This window comes from Lynx canadensis, chromosome A2, assembly GCF_007474595.2.
Source record: "Lynx canadensis isolate LIC74 chromosome A2, mLynCan4.pri.v2, whole genome shotgun sequence".
Lineage (NCBI taxonomy): Eukaryota > Metazoa > Chordata > Mammalia > Carnivora > Felidae > Lynx > Lynx canadensis.
This window is the reverse complement of record NC_044304.2, coordinates 50,378,535-50,398,558: the sequence shown is the minus strand read 5'-3', so window position 1 is coordinate 50,398,558 and position 20,024 is coordinate 50,378,535. Positions and strand designations below refer to the sequence as shown.

At 36.3% G+C, this 20,024-nt stretch overlaps 1 protein-coding gene across 1 annotated transcript in view; it reads left to right on the top strand.

The window, feature by feature from the left end:
- The window catches only part of RAD18 (RAD18 E3 ubiquitin protein ligase), a 110,803-nt gene that overhangs the window by 50,543 nt on the left and 40,236 nt on the right, over window positions 1-20,024 (top strand). The window contains exons 8-11 of the mRNA XM_030307302.2: window positions 1,323-1,399; window positions 2,670-2,730; window positions 12,544-12,681; window positions 17,603-17,777. Of these exons, the coding sequence (XP_030163162.1) occupies window positions 1,323-1,399; window positions 2,670-2,730; window positions 12,544-12,681; window positions 17,603-17,777 (451 nt within the window). The remainder of the gene's footprint in view (window positions 1-1,322; window positions 1,400-2,669; window positions 2,731-12,543; window positions 12,682-17,602; window positions 17,778-20,024) is intronic.

Genomic DNA, 20,024 nt, shown 5'->3' with positions numbered 1-20,024 from the left:
TCTTTGTGTTGTTGTTGTCATGAGTTTTGTACTTTTACCTATGGTATTAACACGATATGTTGTTGTTTTGAATGGTCAGTTATCTTTTAGAATAGTTAAAAATAAGAAAAATATTTGTATTTACCTTCATTTTTACCATTTCTATCACTCTTCATTTTCTCTTCTAGGAAGAGATAAGTTTCTGGTTTCATATTTCTTCTGCTTGAAGAACTTCCTTTAACACTTTTTATAGTACAAGTCTGCTAATAACATATTCTCTCAGTTTTTGTTAGTCTCAGAAAATCTTTATTCCTCCTTCACTTTTGAAAAATACTTCCATTGGTATAGAATTCCGGATTGGCATGGTTTTTTCCCCCATACTTTTAATTCATCACTCCATTGTCTTCTGGCTTGAATAGTTTCTTTCTTTCTTTTTTTTTAAATTTTTTTTGACATTTATTTATTATTGAGAGAGAGAGACACAGCATGAGCATGGAAGGGGCAGAGAGAGAAGGAGATACAGAATCCGAAGCAGGCTCCAGGCTCTGAGCTGTCAGCACAGAGCCTGACTCAGGGCTCGAACTCATGAACCGCGAGATCATGACCTGAGCCAAAGTCGGATGCTTAACTCACTGAGCCACTCAGTCGCCCCTGGCTTGAATAGTTTCTAATGAGAAGCCATGATATAATGCTTGATTTTTCTTTATGTAATATACTCTTTTTCTCTGGCTCACGCAGATTTTCTCTGTGTGTCTGTGTTACATATGTTGTTGTATTTTTGTTTTGTTTTGTTTTTGCATTCTGCTTAATATTCTTTGAGTTTCTTGCCTTTGTGGTTTGATGTCTTTTATTATATTTAGCAAATTCTGCCCATTAGATCTTCAAATATTTTTCTCTTCCCTTTCTTCTTCTTTTGGGATTTCTGTTCCATGTATGTTAGACCTTTTCATATTGCTCCATGGCTCTTAATGCTCTGAGTCTAAAAATGTAAATTTGTATTTAGTACATTGGAGTTTGAATAGATATCTGCTAAGAATTGGATTCCACTAACAAATTAATTTTCATATTCCATTGGGACTGCTATTTATGCCTATATTTTTAAAGGAAAGAGCAAAATGACTTTACTGTACTCTTACAGTTATGTCTTAAATTGTTCTGCATGTGCAAGAGTTCAGTGTTTTACTCCTTTTAATCTTTTATTTTGCAATAACTTTGGACTTAGAGGAAAATTAACAACAGGTAGTGTGAACAGGTAGTTCACACATTCCCATCATCTAGCTTTAGGGTTGTACAATGATCAAAACCATGTAATTAACACTGCCTGTATGTCCTTATTTTAACAGCTGCTGAAATAGTTCAAGAAATTGAAAACATGGAGAAGACTAGGATGCGTCTTGAAGCTAGTAAACTCAACGAAAGCGTATGTTGATGGTCTATTTCATTGTCTGGGTAGAAATGATGGGCAGAAAAATTGAATGCCCAGTAAAATTAAATCTGTTCAGTAGGAAATGTCCTGGAACACATTTCCATTTAGTGTATTATGATTTTCTTGTAGCTGATTTTGAGCACAAAATTCTATCACAGTTAGCAGTCTTCTAGGGCTAAGTACAATCCAAAGTGGAGTTTATTAATGAATTATAGTCCTGTGGAAAAAGCATATGCCTGTACATCTGGTGGCCTTGATATCAGTCCTTTCTTTGCTGGTTGCATTTGATAAGCTCTTTAACATCTGTGGCCCTTAGGATCTTTGTCTGTAAAACTAGGGGGTTAAACTATATGATCTCTAAGATATCCCCCTTCAGCTTGGCATTCTGTAATTCTGTGATTATGCTGATGGAGAAATTAAGTAATTATAAGACTTAATGAGGACTGAGTATCTATTAAGATTGTTGAGGGAATCAGACACCTAAAATTCTTCACTATTGCCTTCCTCTAGCTTGATGGTCCAAAACTTGAGGAAAGGATACCAAAGAAGAAAATAGTCATTGTGTCCTATGACAGTGGAGGAAGTGTTATGGGCTCTCCCAAGTAGACTTTTTTCCTAGACCATCGGTAATGGGTTTGTAAGGAAAGCACCGACCTTAGGGAAGTAAGTTTATAATCAGATAGTAGAAAAAAAATGAGATTTTCATTGATTTTATTATTACCTATGTGCTAACTGTAAGATGGAAACTGTAATGAGTCATGTAAGTAGATTTCTGATCTCTTAAGTCTAAGATTTTCAAAAGTGGAAGTAGAAATTTAACATATTGAGTGTTATATTTTCTTTATTTATTACCTTTCCAGTAGACTTGGAGAGGTTAGGTTGGAAAAGGGAGAAGTCAAACAAGAAAATCTGCCTTATTAATGATCCGCTAAATACTTCTTCAGTCTTGTAGTTTCACATGTTACTGTTGTATTAATGAAGGTGAAAAATTAAATATCAAAAGTGGGAAATTTAATTGATCATTGTATTAATTCTTCATGTTAGTGTTAATATGAATATTAGTGTTGCATTTTCTACAGATGAGAAAACAGTAATGAGTAAAGGTATACTAATTATGATATTCAAAGGAGGTACACAGGAGTTATTCTTCCTAGGTTTATATGAAACAGAGATAAGAGATTATTTTCCCTTATTTTAAAGTTTGTAGTACTCCAGTTTTTGTCACTTTTTGAATTTTTAATTAAGATCTTTTGGATTATTTTAGATAATGGTTTTTACAAAGGACCAAACAGAAAAGGAAATAGATGAAATTCACAGTAAATATCGTAAGTTGTGTGGCATTTTCTTTATTTATAGAGAAGTTGGGTTTCAGGTTAATCTTAAGTAATTTTTCTTAATTAATTTTTAAAAATAAGTTTTTACAGTAATGTTTGATGTAAACTTTTCTTCTATATTACTTAACTGAATTTTAGTTGTTTACTCCGTGACCTTTCTTGTAACTCTATGTGCCTGCTTTTTGATTTCTAACATTCTTCTTTGAGCTTATCACTAAGTACTTTGTGAATATTAATTAGCTGCTCTCAAAACATCTCTGTGAAAATAAAATGGAGTTAAAATGGAAACATTCCTGACTTTCCATCCTGTCCTCAGGCCACTCACTGCAACACTTTTGTGAAGAATTTCAGCACTTCTGTAACTTGCAAATTTGTGCCAAAAATAGTTTTCACTTTATCAGTTGTTACCAACTTCCAGCTTACTTCCTTTTCCTTATTAGGCTTTTGTATGTATCTTTTCCAGGGCTAGCACATTCACGTTTTGTCAGTTTGGTAGCTGTTATTTTTGGTTGGTTGTTTTTTAGTTTAAATTTAAATTTAAGTACCTGGCAAAAGGTAGTTAATAAATATGGAATGATATTCCACACATGATGTGTTTTAGTTGTGCTAAGAGGATTTTTTCTTTTTCTTTTTCTTTTTTTTTTTTTTCTTTTCCCCTTCCTTCTTAAGCTTTGAACGTATAGGTACAGGAGTGATCTGTTTGGGAGGAGAGACGCAGTACACAGGCATTAGATACAGGTGTGATGGCCTGTGCCTTACCAGAGTAGGAAAAGGAGCCTAGAATATTCATGGACCTTAGACTGAACAACAAAAGTCAGTGTTTTTCTGTTGTTAGATAAGTGTGATAGGAGCTTCCTTAATATTTGGGAAGCCAACATGATTTTTCTTGAGGCAGAGGATAGAGAATATCAAGTGACCAGTGAATTGCTAAAAATAAGGCCTGTAAAAATAAGGAAACCAGCAAATTTGCTTGGAGAGAAAGTAATTTAAACCATTAAAAAGATAATATCTAACAATTATGCCAGAAAAGATATAACTATTGCTCCCTATTTAATATCTAAAAAAAAGTTTACATACAATAGAAATTTGTATCTTTACTAGGCATGTCATGTTAAGTTAATGCATTTAGCCCTAAAATAAATCTCTGTATCTATTTTTTAAAAAATACATGAAATGGACAACTCCCTTGAAAGACACAAATTACTAAACTTTATTTAAGAAGAAATAATAGACAAATTGAATTTGCAGTTCCTGAAGAAATCCTAGGTCCAAGTGGGTTCACTGGTGAATTCTATGAAATATATAAGGAAGGAAATAATAATCAGTTTTAGACATATTCTGCTAGAAAATTGAAATGGAAGGAATACTTCTTACCTCATTTTATGAGGCTGAAGTTTCCATGAAACTAAAAACCAAAGATGGTATAATAAAAGTTCATGGGGCACCTGGGTGGCTCAGTCGTTTAAGTGTCCAACTTCGGCTCAGGTCATGATCTCATGGTCCATGAATTTGAGCCCCCTGTCGGACTCTGTGCTGACGGCTCAGAGCCTGGAGCCTGCTTCAGATTCTGTGTCTCCTCTCTCTCTGCTCCTTCCCCGCTCGTGCTCTGTCTCTGTCTCTTTCTCTCTCAAAAATAAATAAACATTAAAAAAAAAAGTTCTGACCAATATTCCTCATTGAACATGGATGCAAAAATCCTTAACAAAATTTTAGTAAATTACATCTGGCAATACATATACAAGATAATACATCATAACCAAGTGGAATTTATCCTAACAGTGCAAGATTGGTTTAATTCTAGAAAATTAATCATTGTAATTCACTGTATTAAGTGACTAAAAAAACACTATATGGTTCTCAAAATAGATGCAGAATAAGTGTTTGACAAAATTGAACACCCATCAATATAAAAACTCTTACCAAAATAGAATTTCTTCAATCTGGTAAAGAATATCTATAAGAAACCTACAACTAACATCATATTTAATGATGAAATATTAAATACTTTTCTTCTGATTGGGAGCAAGGTAGATATGTTCTTTCTCACATTTTTTATTGTACTGTAGGTCGTCAACAGTGTGAAGGAATAAGAGTAAATAGTATACAGATTTGAATGAAATAAATAAAACTTTATAGTCACAGTTGACATTATCATCTTTCACAAATAGTATGAATTGTGAAAGAGAAAGCTAAAAGGAAATATGATAAGTTATATTTCAGTAGAATTTAGTGTTTACTCTTTAAAAGGCAAATATGAAAATGAAAACTCAAGCCACAGATTGTGAGAAAATACTGTAAAATTTATATTTGACAAAATACTAGTATCTATATTATGTAAAGAACTCTTGAAATTCAATAATAAGGCATATGCCATATATATATATATTTTTTTTTTAAAGGGTAAAAGACTGAAACATTCTTCAGCGAAATAAATATTTAAGTGTCAAGTAACCACATGAACATATAGGTTAATCTTACTAGTCATTAATCTTTAGGAAAGTATAATTAAAAAAAATTTTTTTTAACATTTATTTTTGAGAGAGAGAAATACAGAATGTGAGCGGGAAGGGGCAGAGAGTGAGGGAGACACAGAATCCAAAGCACGCCGCAGGCTCCCAGCTGTCAGCACAGAGTCCGATGCGGGGCTCAAGCCCACAAACTGTGAGATGACCTGAGCCAAAGTCAGATGCTTAACTGACTGAGCCACCTAAGCACCCCAGGAAGATATAATTTTAAATGAAATAATACTATATACTTATTTTAATGGCAGGGGAAAAAAAAAAAAAAAGGATAATACCAAACTCCTGGCTAGGATGTGGAGCAAATGGAAATCTTATGCATTGCTGGTGAGAAAGCAAAATGATACAACCACTTAGGTAAACTAAGTTTAGCAGTTTGTTTTAAGGTTATATACCTCCATACAACCCAGTCATTCTCCTAACTATTTATCCAAGAGAAATGAAAGCATATATCCACACAGAGATAGGAAGTCAGGTTTATTGAGATATAATTTCCAAAAAACAAAATCCATGAATTGTATTAAACAATTTCAAGAGTATTATGGACAAATGCTATAGCAGCTTATTCATATTATCCTAAACTGAAAACAACCTAAATATTCATAAACACATTATGATATATCCATATACAATGGAACAGTACTTAACAATAAAAAAGAATTAACCCTTGACATACGAAGCCACATGGGGGGAATGCCAACAACATTGTGCTACAACAAAAGCGAAACTAAAAGGGTAGCATCTTGAATGAACATTTATATAAAGTTCTAGAAAGGCAAAAATTAGTAACAGAAAGCATATTGGTACTGCCAGCTCCTGTGGGTGGGGGAAAAGGGGATCAGGAAGGAACTCTTTTGGGTGATTTAAGTCTTCTATTTCATGAGTGCATTGGTAGTTACACAACTACAGGTTTTTTTGCATCAAATTAAATTGTTCATTTCAAATTCACGAATTTTATTGTGTGTAAATTATTTCTCGGGAAGTCTGATTTTATTTTTTATTTAATTTATTTATATATATATATTTAAAAAAATTTTTTTAACGTTTATTTGTTTTTGAGAGACAGAGACAGGGCATGAGCTGGGGAGGGGCAGAGAGAGAGAAGGAGACACAGAATCTGAAGCAGGCTGCAGGCTCTGAGCAAGCTGTCAGCACAGAGCCTGATGCAGGGCTTGACCCACAAACTGTAAGATCATGACCTGAGCCGAAGTTGGATGCTCAACTGACTGAGCCACCCAGGCACCCCAGGAAGTCTGATTTTAAAAATTTAGAGAGAAAAGGGCATTCTTTTTTATTTTTGCAAATCTCTTTGATGTCTTGCTTAATAGAGAACATCTTGACTTTCATATCAGCTTCTGCATTTAAACCGTTGCTATGTGTTGCTTTGGTTGAAGCATATGAAAAATATCCACCCTGACACAGGTAGGCAATTGAAAAGAGAGAAGTGTTTCAGTAGATTTTTTTTTTTTTTAGATAATCATGGGTATTGTTGGCAAGTGTTATTTCAGAACGGTTAGTTACAATGGAATTTGAAATCATATTAATGAAGTTTTTGTACTCTACCCCATAAAAATCCACTGGTCTGTCATGTGCTTTGAAAGGCCCTTCTAACTGTGAATGGTTTTGTAACATCATTTGTTGGTTATTTGGAAAATATTGGTTCATCGAGTTGCAAATGTTTGCATTTTTTCATTTGTATTATATAATATAAAAGAACAGCATTCTTTAATTTCAGCCCCAGTCTTCTCAGGAAAGTTAAGTATTGGGAAACTGTCAGCTCGTAATGTCGGATACAAGTTATCCAGAGTTCTGATTTTCACTTGAAAACTATCCTTTTATCTTTGTCAGCAGATGCTGTCACTTGTTTTTCTTGAAGTGAAAACCTCCCTCATTCACTTTTGAGAAAATATATTATCCAAGTGTAAATAATCACAGTTTGTCTACTGTTCTTTCAAGTAAAAATGCTGTTTGTTTAAAAAGTAGCTAATTTAGCACCCACCTGAAATAAGTACACAGGTGCTTCTGCAGGCTGTGGTATTTCCATTATACGTTAGGTGTAGAGCACAGGTGCTGTATTTGTAGTTCTCATTTTACCACTGAGGTTATTAAAAAAGATATGTACTCCAGGGTCAAAATAAAATACATACTTTTCTTACCGGTTCGTCAAGGACATTCTTTTTTTTTTTTTTTAATTTTTTTTTTTAACGTTTATTTATTTTTGGGACAGAGAGAGACAGAGCATGAATGGGGGAGGGGCAGAGAGAGGGGAAGACACAGAATCGGAAACAGGCTCCAGGCTCTGAGCCATCAGCCCAGAGCCTGACTCGGGGCTCGAACTCACGGACCGCGAGATCGTGACCTGAGCTGAAGTCGGATGCTTAACCGACTGCGCCACCCAGGCGCCCCAATGTCAAGGACATTCTTAAAGCGACTTTTTCTTTTTTCTTTTTTTTTAAATTGGTGTCTGCATGACCGTGTAGCATATAGTGATTACTAAGTTCGGGGTCACTTCTTTGGTTCATGCTAGGACACCAGCAGTTTTATCCACCATTTCTATTGCACTCAGTGCCTATGTCAACATAACAAAGAAGGCACATAAAATAGGTTTTACCTTATTTGCCCTCTGAAAGAGGCTCAGAGATCTTTAGCAGTCAGCCAGTGCACTTGGAATTCTGCTGTTTTAAGAGTGTCCATGATGGGTTGATGAAGGAGGGGCCATGAGATAGGAGGAAAACTTGGAAATGTGGTATCAGAAAATCTAGGAAAGCAAAGTGTTTCAAGAAAGGAAATAAGATGAATTGTGTCAGATGCTACTGTGAATGGTAGAGTAAAAGATGGAAAGCATCAGTGTATTTCACAGCTTAGAGGCAGCAAACTAATTTCTACAAGAACAGTTTCTTAAGAGGAGAGGTGTCAGACGCTCTGGGTGTCCACGAGATGAAACTGGAGGTGAGGAAGTGAGACTAAGGTGGACAGCTCTTGGGGGAGATTTTACTCTGTCAGGGAGAGAAAAATGAGGGCGTAGCTGGAGGTGGGTGTTGGTCAAAAGATGGTTTTGTTTGTTTTTCAAGTTGGGAAATACTTAACCTAGTGGCTTTCAGATCTTTTCTGACTATAACCCACAGTGAGAATCATATTTTATATCATTACTAACGATATACACACACATTACTGAAGTAAAAGTTTTACAAACCAATATTTACCCTTATTTAAGGTTATATTCAGATGTTCTCAAGTAATGTTCACATTCCCCCACACCAACCTTACATGTCTCCAACATTAGAAAAAATTGTTTTCCATCATTTTGCTCTCAAAATTGTATTGACTTTGAAAGAATATAAGTAGTGAGATAATTGAGTTCCAAAGCCAGTTGGTTATGCTTATCCAAGCCACCTGTACTGCATCTCTCTCCCTCCCTCCCTCCCTCCCTCTCTCTCTCTCTCTCTTTCTCTCTTTAAGTAAGACTTTATGTTTTTACAGCAGGGAAATGTGACAGACTTCCCATATATCTCCTGCCCCCATGCATGCATGACCTCTCCCATTATCAACACCCCATCTCTGGTGTTATCATTAACGAACCTACACTGACATCATGGTCATCCAAAGTCCATGCTTTACTTTAGGGTTCACTCTTGGTGTGAACCATGCATTCCATGGATCTGGACAGCGATATAATGACATGCATCACTGTGATAGCCTACAGAGTATTTTTGCTGCCCTAGGAGTCCTTTGTGTCTTGTCAGTTCATACCCCACCTGCTACAAAACCCCCGGCAACCACTGATCTTATTTTTGTCTCCATAGTTTTGCCTTTTCCAGAATGTCATATAGTTGGCATCCTATAGCATGTAGTCTTTTCAGATTGTCTTCCGTCATTTGGCAATGTGCATTTAAAGTTCCTCCATGTCTTTTCATGGCTTGATAGTGCTTTTTGTTTTAGTGCTGAATTATATTCCATTGTCTAGATGTACTATAGTTCGTCCATTCTGCCATTGGAGGACATCTCGGTTGCTTACTCTTTCCATTTTTAATGTATTCTGGCACTTTACACTCTTTATTTCATTAAGGAAAAATTCTGGTTACCTAGTTGTTTTCATAACCCACATTCTCACTTTCTGCAGAACAGTCCTAGGCATATTTGTATGCCAGTGGGAAAGATGCATAGAGGGGGAAATTGATGATGTAAGAAACGGAGAGGATAGTTAGAGGTGCTATATCTTTGAGAAGGCCTTAGTGATGGAATCCAGAGCATACTTAGAGGTTGGCCTTTAATTGTTGCAAGGACAGTCATTTTTCATTAAATTCAAGGAAGATAGAGCGTATGTGCACAGATGAATTAATGGTAGTTGAAAGATGATAAGGTTTCTGTTAGAATGTTTCTGTGTTCTCAAAGTAGTGTGAGGCCAGCTGAGTAGGGGGGTGTTGCACGTATGCAAAAGCTTAAAGTGGTCATTTTGGAGAATAGTAAAGCAGAGTTTGCTAGAGAAAGGTAGAAAAGTTGTACAGTGGTGTTGAGTGCCCATTTTAGGTTTACATCATGAATTTAAAGTGAGACTGGTCAGTTCAGGGCTAAATGAACAAGCCCTTAGTGAGCATTAGCCATTACTGTTACTCTCTTTTCCATCCAGGTTTAGCTGCTTGGGTGTCCTAGGAGGTTGGTGAAAAAAAATGTATTCGATTTTACTTTGAGAGACACTGACTCCAAACTTGTTCTGTGACTTCAAGTAGATGAGTGAGTATTTCAGTGTGTTTGCTGTAGGGGGTGAGTCTGTCCAGTTCTTGAGAGAGCCTGGGTTTGGTCTTGTGTACCTCTCAGTTCAGGGGCAGATCTGGGGACCCTCTGGCTGTAAAAGCTGGTCTAGAAAAGTAGTTAAGGGGTGGTGAAGGAAGGAATGAATGAATGGCTTGACATGGCACTAGAAAAGATTATGATATTTCAACTTGGAGAGTCAGAAAGGGTGATATTATTCAAGTATTAAAAATCTTGAAGGATATGAAATGGTTGAATGTAAAGTGCATTCATGAGCTCCCACAATTATGTCAGCCAGTTAATATTTTTAAGAGGTAAATTCAGGGCATCTAATTAGCAGAGCCGAGATTTTAAACTCTTTAAAGAACTTCTTGCCAGATGGCACAGCTCCTAAAATGAGGTGAAGAGATGAATGGGAGCAATTTTATTAGTCATAATCTCTTGGCACTGTTCATCTTTTGAGCAGGGGTTTTTGTTCCTCTTGGGTCAAAGCCAAAGCAGTGGCTGCCATTTACTGTTTGGTTTCCAGCCTAGCTGTAGGGTAATAAGATTAAACAAAGAAAATCTCTTTTTAAACCTGGGATTTTATTACTTCAGAAGAGAAAGTCATTAAGCCTCCTTAACTGTTAATGAGATTACTTGAGCAAGTTTCTTAAGTAATTCTTACACCCAGAATTCATAGATACTCAATGGCCTTACTGGGAAAACAGCCTAGACCAGGTCTGACTAGATTACATAGACCCCACAGTGCTGTGTTACCCTTGCCTAACAGAAACTATATAGTGATGGTGGTGGTGTTAGCCCACTGCGTCTGGGGAGCTGAAGGAAGTACAGAATAATTATCCTCAAATGCATAGAGTTAAATAGGACCTGAAAGAAATCACCTAGCTTATTTCCTAGATAGGATCTCATCTATTTCTAAAGAGCTAACTTTTCCCAGCAATCTTTATGGCCAGCCATTATTTCTTTTGCTGGAGTTTTACCCAGTCTCTTAATGTAAAATTTACCACATACCTTACAACCCAACATGTTAGTTTCACTGGGAGTTTTACATGTACATACACATAAATATATTGGGATTAGGAGCGGTCTCTCCCTGATGTCCAAAGAACAGTCGCATTTATAGATCAGGAATATTGAATTCAGTGTGCAAATGGAGGCAAAACTGGCCTCTTCTGCAGTGGGGAGAGGAGTCAATTGAACCTTTACCAGACAGGATTTTGCATGTCTGTAGACAAGAATTATTTTCCATTGCCATGAGTTATCTACAGTTTACAGAGCTCAAAGGCAGCAAATGCTTGGAATCCTGGAAGGATAGCTCTAGAAAATGCATAGTTTTCAAGAAAAGCACAAATTTTTTTTTCCTACAGTCAATTATTCTTAGTGTGTGCCACAGGGAAAATGTTGGTTACTGTGTGAAAATGGTCTCAGAACTTTAACTATTTGCAGTATGATTCTTTCTAAAATACATTTTTGTAGGATTTATGGCATCATTTTGAGCCATGACTTGTGTGTTTGAGGGTGTTAGATAAGTAAATGCATCCTCAGCCGTTCGAACTATAGTTCAGAATCACAAATAGATGTCCTACAGCCTCTGCTCTAGCAATGCCTGGCTATTCCTTATTGAGTAAATTAATGTACGTTAATAATGGCTACCGAGATCAGGCTTACATTGTCTTCAGAGGTATGAAAGTAGCAGGTGTTATGTGCAGCCTTGGTGGTATCCTGGTGAGCATAGCTGCCTTCCAAAGTAGCAGGTGTTGTTAAGATTGGTGCAATTAAAATATCCTGAGGTAAAGTGATTGGTGGTGGGTGGTGGACTTAAGGGATCCTGATGGGAAACAGGCAAGAAATGTAAAGTAGAAAGAGGGAGTTAGAATGGATTTCCTTTGTTTTTATAACCCAGCTTTCCTTGAGGCTTCTGCTCTTATATTCAGTTAATGTTCTTCATGTTAGTACTCTTGTTTCTTGGGAGTTAGAATGGTGTCTTTTGGATATATTTAAGAAAGTGGTATCTTCTGCATCAAAAGCCTTACAGAGTATGGGGTTTGGGAAAAACCTACAGTAGCAAACTAGGAATATCCTGTTTCCATGTTTGTATCTGAGGAAGGGAGAAGAGCAGAGGCTTCCACGACCCCCAGCCCTTTGTATTTTTGTGGTTGCCAGCTTTTAAGTTTATTGCAGGTGCTTTTCAAGGATCTTGTTCTTGAGCAAGGTTGAACACTTTTTTTTTTTAATTTTTTTTTTTAATGTTTATTTCTGAGAGAGAGACAGAGCATGAGTCGGGGAGGGGCAGAGAGAGAGGGAGACACAGAATCTGAAGCAGGCTTCAGGCTCTGAGCCATCAGCACAGAGCCCGACGTGGGGGCTCAAACTCACAAACCATGAGATCATGACCTGAGCTGAAGTTCGTCGCTCAACCGACTTAGCCACCCAGGCGCCCTGGTTGAACACTTGTTGATACTCCGTGTGTCAGCATAACAAACATAAAATTTTCTTACTCCTTGCTTTACCAAGAAGATCTTTTGAATTTTAGGTAAAAAACATCAGAATGAATTTCGGCTTCTGGTGGATCAGGCCAAAAAAGGATACAAGAAGACCGTTGAAATGTCAACAAAAAAAGTAATAAGAAAAGAAGATGAATCTACAGAAAAGCTATTACCTGTATGCATGGGTAAGAGACTTTACTTAAAAACAGAAATATGTTGAATTTCACTATTCATTTTTAATATAAAAAGAAAATAAAATCATAGGAATTTACCTTTTTATTAGGTATCTGAAATGGGAAAAAATATTTTTAGACCTATAACAGTTGTTGAATGTTAACTAAGTTTATTACTGTAGGGAAAATGATTGAGACAATGTCCTGAAGACAAGTTTATGAAATCTTTCATTTAATGATAAATCAGAAGTTTCTTAGTTGTTTCAGCCTGAGGATGTTTTCTAACTATAGGATTTATTGCTGTATATCTTCAGATATCCTACAAATAATTTCATTCTAGAATAATTTTTGTTAAAGGTCACTGGTATTTATTTTGGATGGAATGTTCTGCTATAAAGTCTGAAGCTTATAGACTTGGTGTGCCTATACATAGCACATTCCTTAATTTTGATCAATTTTAAAATTTGAGATTAATACTATATTTCGTTTTTTTTTTTTTTTTTTCAACGTTTATTTATTTTTGGGACAGAGAGAGACAGAGCATGAACAGGGGAGGGGCAGAGAGAGAGGGAGACACAGAATCGGAAACAGGCTCCAGGCTCCGAGCCATCAGCCCAGAGCCTGACGCGGGGCTCGAACTCACGGACCGCGAGATCGTGACCTGGCTGAAGTCGGACGCTTAACCGACTGCGCCACCCAGGCGCCCCTAATACTATATTTCTATTGCCAGGGCTTTATTTGGACCAGTGAACAAAACAGAGTCATAATGGAGGGTAGTGCACAAGAAAATTCCTTATTGTTTTCTTTATTATGATAAATTATACATAACACAATATTTATCATTTCAACTGTTCATAAATGTACAATTCAGTACTATTAAATATGTTCAGAATGTTTTATAACGGTAACCACTGTCTGTACCTAAAACTTTTTCATCATCCAACATAAACTCCGTGCCCATTAAAAATAATAATAACTCTCTTCCACTTTTCAGGCAGACCCTGGTAGTCTCTGTTCTACTTTTTTGTGAAATTTGCTTAGTCTATGTACCTCATGTAAGTGGGAATCATTAATAATTAGTCCTTCTGTGTCAACTTATTTCACTAATAAGCATATTTTGAAGGTCTTCATGTTGTAGCTTCTATCAAAATTTCATTGCTTTTTATGTGTATGCCACATTTGTTTATCTGTTCATCTCTAATGGGTTATTTTCACCTTTTGGCTACTGTGAATAATGCTGCTATGAACATTAGTGTTGAAATATCTGTTCAAGTCTCTGCTTTCCATTCTTTTGGATATGAACCTAAGAATGGACTTGCTGGTTTATATGGTAATTCTATGTTTACCTTTTGAAAAACCACCAATCTGTTTTCAAGTGGCTGTACCATTTTACATTCTTACAAGCAATGCTTAAGGATTCTAGTTTCTGTATATCCTTGCCAACAGCACCTGTTATTTTCCTTTTTTTTTTTTTTAACTGTAGCTATTATAGTAGGTAAGAAGTGATATGGGTTTTGATCTTCATTTTCCTAATGACTAATGATGTTGAGCATCTTTTCACATGCTTATTGGCTATGTGTTTTTCTTCTTTGGAGAAACGTGTGTTCATGTTCTTGGCTCACTTTTCCATTGGTTTGTTTCTTTGTTGTTGTTTTAGGAATTCTTTATATATTCTGGATATTAATCCTTTTTCGTGTATATGATTTGCAAATATTTATGAACATTTTCTCAGTTGTCTCTTTGCTTTCTTCATAGTTTCTTTGATGCACAACGGTGCTAAATTTTAATAAAGTCTGGTTTATTCATTCTTTCTTTTGTTGCCTGTGCCTTTGGTGTTATATCCATGAAATTGTTGCCAAATCATGCATGGAAACATTTTGGAAAGATGGAAGATTTCAACATTTGGAAAATCATGAAAGATTTTCCTGTTTGTTTTAACCTAAGAGTTTTGTTGTTTTAGCTCTTCATGTTTAGGTCTGTGATCCCTATTAGGTTAATTTTTGTGTATGGTATAAGGTAAGGGTACAATTTCATTCTTTTACATGTAGATAAAGCACCAATTGTTAAGAATAGCCTTTGGGGCGCCTGGGTGGCCCAGTTGGTTGAGTGTCCAACTTCGGCTCAGGTCATGATCTAGTGTTGTGGGTTTGAGCCCTGCATTGGGCTCTGTGCTGACAGCTTGGAGCCTGGAGCCTGCTTTGGGATTCTGTCTCCCTCTCTCTCTGCCCCTCCCTGGCTCACACTCTGTCTGCCTCTCTCTCAAAAATAAAAACATTAAAAAAAAAAATTAAAAAAAAAAAGAATAACCTTTCCACATTGAATGCTCTTGATATCCTTGTTGAAAGTCAATTGACTATATATGTGAAGGTTTATTTTTATACTCACTATTATATTCTTTTGGCCTAAAAGTCTGTTTTTATGTCTGTATTATATACTATTTTAATTACTGTAGCTTCGTTATAAATTTCAAAGTCAGGAGGTATGAGTCCTCCAACTTTATTCTTCCTTTCCAAGATTGTTTTGACTATTTGGGTCCCTGGAGATTCCATGTAAATTTTAGGATGAATTTTTCTACTTCTGCAAAAAGTAACATTGGGATTGAATTGAAATTATAGATTGCTTTGGTAACTTCTGATATGTTAATAATATTGTCTTATAGTTTGTGAACACAGGATGTCTTTCATTTATTTATGTCTTTAATTTCTTTCAACAATGTTTTGTGGTTTTCAGCATTAAAATTTTTCACTTCCTTGGATAGATTTATCCCTAAGCCTTTTATTCTTTTATGTGCTATTGCATTCTTTATTTTTTTCCTAAGTTCTCCTGGTATCATTTAGTAGGTTGCTGCCTGAGTATAAACCTCATGCTCTTTGTGAACAACTTGAATTTGTGCAATTGTCAGAGGATTTTCTTAGAAAACAGTTTAGCTCCTGAAAAAATCTGGCTTAATATCTTCTGATCTGGAGAAGATTTTTGCTTATTGGTTGGATGTATCTTGAAAATGATTAATTGCTTATACTCAGGATTATGCACTTTATGTGTATATGCCTGTAAATACTGCTCTCTGTGGCATTCAGAGATGATTGCTGCTGGTAGATTGTTGTGCATGAATGCCCGTGTCTGAGGGAGGTAAAGAGTGTGTGAGAGAGGAAGGCAGACAGACTAACACAGACTCACTGAAGAGCTGAGCTTTGTGTAGCATCATACAATCAGTGTAATTTTTGCTCTTTCAAGTAAATTTACTCATTGAAGTGCCAATGTAAGTGAACAAGATACATGTTCTCTCGACTAAATCCTTCATCCGTTGCTTTTTTTCTTCATTTTTATTGCATGTCTTTCGGGAGGTTTGATGTTGGAGCCTCATCTTTGGGGGCTGTGTTTGACATCCTGTTCTGACATCTATGGACAGATACATGAAAGATAACCGACTTTCAGTGCCCACAAATTGTTGAATGATGTTTGTCCCCAAGAGGGAATTTATCTTGAAGAAGCTTCTATAAGATGGGAAGAAGTATATAAGATGATTATAAATCAGGTGCAAAAATAAAAGATAGTTTTAAGTTGAACTCCCGCTCCCTAGTTTGTCAGCTTGATTGCATTTTCCTGGCCAGTTGAGTACTGGATGCCTGGGTTTCCTGAGTTTACTGGGTGATTGATTCTTCTTAATGTGGTCTTGGGTGCCTGTTTACAAGAGGAGATCTTAGAGCACCTGGATGGTTGTTGTGGTTAGCTTCTTTCCTTTACCCAGATAAACATTAGAGGGTACAGTTTTGTTTTGGTAATGATTTGGCTTATTGAAAGCCAGACAACATCAAGAGCTTTTTTTTTTTTTTTTAAGAACTTATACTTTTGTGATGTATGCTGTTCTTTAGTATAAGAAAAACTTATTATTTCTGGGAAAATCTTGGAAATATCTTGACTGTACAGACTTACAAAGGTTTTTTTTTTTTTGTTGTTTTTAAAGAATCTGTCTTATTCTTTAGTATAAATTTTCTATTTGTAACAAAACCTTGACAATTCTTCTTGGTGTCTTTTGTCGAGAGTCACTTGATTCTGCAAACACACTGGGTGGGTGATGTGTGAGAGCTCTGCTTCTCTGGGAGGAAACTCACGAAAGGAGCTCTATTCTATTAGCACATGTGGCTTGGCTGTTAAGTACTTACTGAGTTCCTGAAGCTTAAAGACAGTGCCACTGAAATACTAGCAGAGTCCTGAAACAGATTGTGAGGGAGAGTCCTGGGCACTGAGGAATCCTTCATGGATACTATTTCTGCACTCGTCTTTGGAGATATTTGGTCACACCTGTTATGTCACATTCTTGCCAGCACTGTCTGCATGCCTCCAGCTTCCCTTATTTTTATTTTCGAAAGGAGACCTCAGAAATTGAGGCTCTAACAAGGGATACATAGAAATGTGACATGTATTGGATCGAATGGAAATATTGGTTATGTCTGATTAGTTTTCCTTTTCCATAATAAATTACTAGATTCTATTTAATAGACTAAGAGAAATGTCCAGATGGATTCACTACCACATAGTAGTCAGTGATAAATATCGAATCTTTAATGCTTTTTTATTGTGCTTCATATGTTTGTTGGTGTTCTCTGATCTATGAAATATGCAGGAATTCTCTAGCAATACTGTAAGTAGAAGCCTCATTAGAATTACACAGTTCACTACTCCTGATTTTCAAAGGAAATTTTGTTTTCAAATTAATTAATCTGGAAGTGCATGGAGTGGGCATTGTAATTAGATAGCTCATAGGAGTGATGATTCTTATTCTCTGTCCCTGGGGTTTTGGATTCATTGTTATCTAAGCTTCCATTTTACTGAGTATAAATTGTACTGCTAAATGTAGAAATAATAAACATACAGAGGTTGTAGATTTTATGGTACTCTTAAATGTGTCTTTTTCTTTCTTTTACCTTTATAGAACAGGAAGATAAAAAGATGAAATTCTCAGACACTCTTCCCATAACAGACCACTTCCCTCAAACAAAGCTGGAATCCCCAGGGAGAATGGAGCCTGACAGACCAGATGATTCTTCCAGTTGTACTGATATTCAAGAAGAAACTCTTTCTTCATCAGAATCGGACTCATTCAATAGGTAAGAAACCTGTAGTACCGAATTATTGTAAATTTCTATTTTCCATACCTGTGCATGCTCAGACAGAAAGACACAAACAATTAGAAAGTAACTTTGAGGCATGAGGCAGTTCAGTCTTCCACTTCAGGCTCTTTTTACTGCTTTGTAACTTCCACAGTGATAGCAAGCAAGGCAGTATGTGGGAGATCATTGCAGTGACCGTAGGGTGGCCTTGTTTCTTACTCTGTACCCTTTAGATAGATATTTTTTCTGGAGTCAGAAAAGGGCATGATAGACAGTGATGTTTTTGTCAAGACAGGGAGTGAAGAAGGTAAAGATGACTATACTAGAAAATAGAAATGACCAGAAAGACAGTGTATAGGAGAGAAAAACAAGAAAAATGTGATTGAGCAAGTAATGGATGGGAAAGCTTTAAAAAAGAGAGGTTTGGAGGTGAGTAATTTTTTAAAAGATATTTTTAAAAGATGATGTACTTTAAAAGATGACCTAGTATAAAATGATTATACGTGTGTGTGTGTGTGTGTGTGTGTATTTATATAATTTTTGTGTTCTGGCATTCACTTTATATCATAAACCATTTGTACCCATGTTTCTACCTCATTTTTATAGCTGTTTTTAAGTGGGTGCAGAGTTTTCTTATGGTTCTTTATCATAATTGACCAAACCCTTCAGTTTCTGTTCCCCAGTGTTCTACTTAACACATCTAAAGCTGTGGTAAAGCTCTCTATGTATAGAGCCTTTTGTTTCTAATAAATTATTTCTTTATTTTTAACACCATTTTGACCATAGTATGTGTTGCTGCCTTCTAAATGAATTATACCAATTTTAAAATGCTACAACCTGTGTGTGAATGTGTCTAGACATTATTTAATCTTTGATATTTCTTCATGTAAAAATTAACAATGCTGTAGAATGATAGATTGTCTAATCTGAAACATCAAATTAAGAGGAAAATTTTTTATAAGAAGACTATACCCAAAACCCCTCTGCTTTCCAAGGATTCTTAGGAAACGGTTTCAAATTATTCAGGCTGAGGTATTAGGAAGGGAAAATCTTCTCACTTCACCTCTAATGTTTTCAAGGTCAAAAACACCTCTCAAGTTGGGTAAGGGAAGAACACATGGTGGCCTGAGCATTATCCCTTTTGTCCAAGAGTATGGTACTGCAAGCCATTCCTTCAAGTCCAGTAGGCAGTATTTTTTTTTTTTTTTTAAATACAAGTCCTGTAGGAATGCAGGGTAAAAATGGAGGAAAATCAGGGTCCACGTGAGTATGAATTAGTTTTTTTTTTTGTTTGCACCCTATTTTTTTTCCGAATATATGAAATTTATTGTCAAATTGGTTTCCATAAAACACCCTGTGCTCATCCCAAAAGATGCCCTCTTCATTGCCCATCACCTCCCCTCCCTCCCACCCCCCATCAACCCTCAGTTTGTTCTCAGTTTTTAAGAGTCTCTTATGTTTGGGTTCTCTCCCACTCTAACCTCTTTTTTTTTTTTTTTCCTTCCTCTCCCCCATGGGTTTCTGTTAAGTTTCTCAGGATCCACATAAAAGTGAACACATATGATATCTGTCTTTCTCTGTATGGCTTATTTCACTTAGCATCACACTCTCCAGTTCCATCCACGTTGCTACAAAGGGCCATATTTCATTCTTTCTCATTGCCATGTAGTACTCCATTATGTATATAAACCATTCATCAGTTGATGGACATTTAGGCTCTTTCCACAATTTGGCTATTGTTGAGAGTGCTGCTATAAACATTGGGGTACAAGTGCTCCTATGCATCAGTACTCCTGTATCCCTTGGGTAAATTCCTAGCAGTGCTATTGCTGGGTCATAAGGTAGGTCTATTTTTAATTTTTTGAGGAACCTCCACACTGTTTTCCAGAGTGGCTGCACCAATTTGCATTCCCACCAACAGTGCAAGAGGGTTCCCGTTTCTCCACATCCTCGCCAGCATCTATAGTCTCCTGATTTGTTCATTTTGGCCACTCTGACTGGCGTGAGGTGATATCTGAGTGTGGTTTTGAATTGTATTTCCCTGATGAAGAGCGACGTTGAGCATCTTTTCATGTGCCTGTTGGCCATCTGGATGTCTTCTTTAGAGAAGTGTCTATTCATGTTTTCTGCCCATTTCTTCACTGGATTATTTGTTTTTCGGGTGTGGAGTTTGGTGAGCTCTTTATAGATTTTGGATACTAGCCCTTTGTCCGATATGTCATTTGCAAATATCTTTTCCCATTC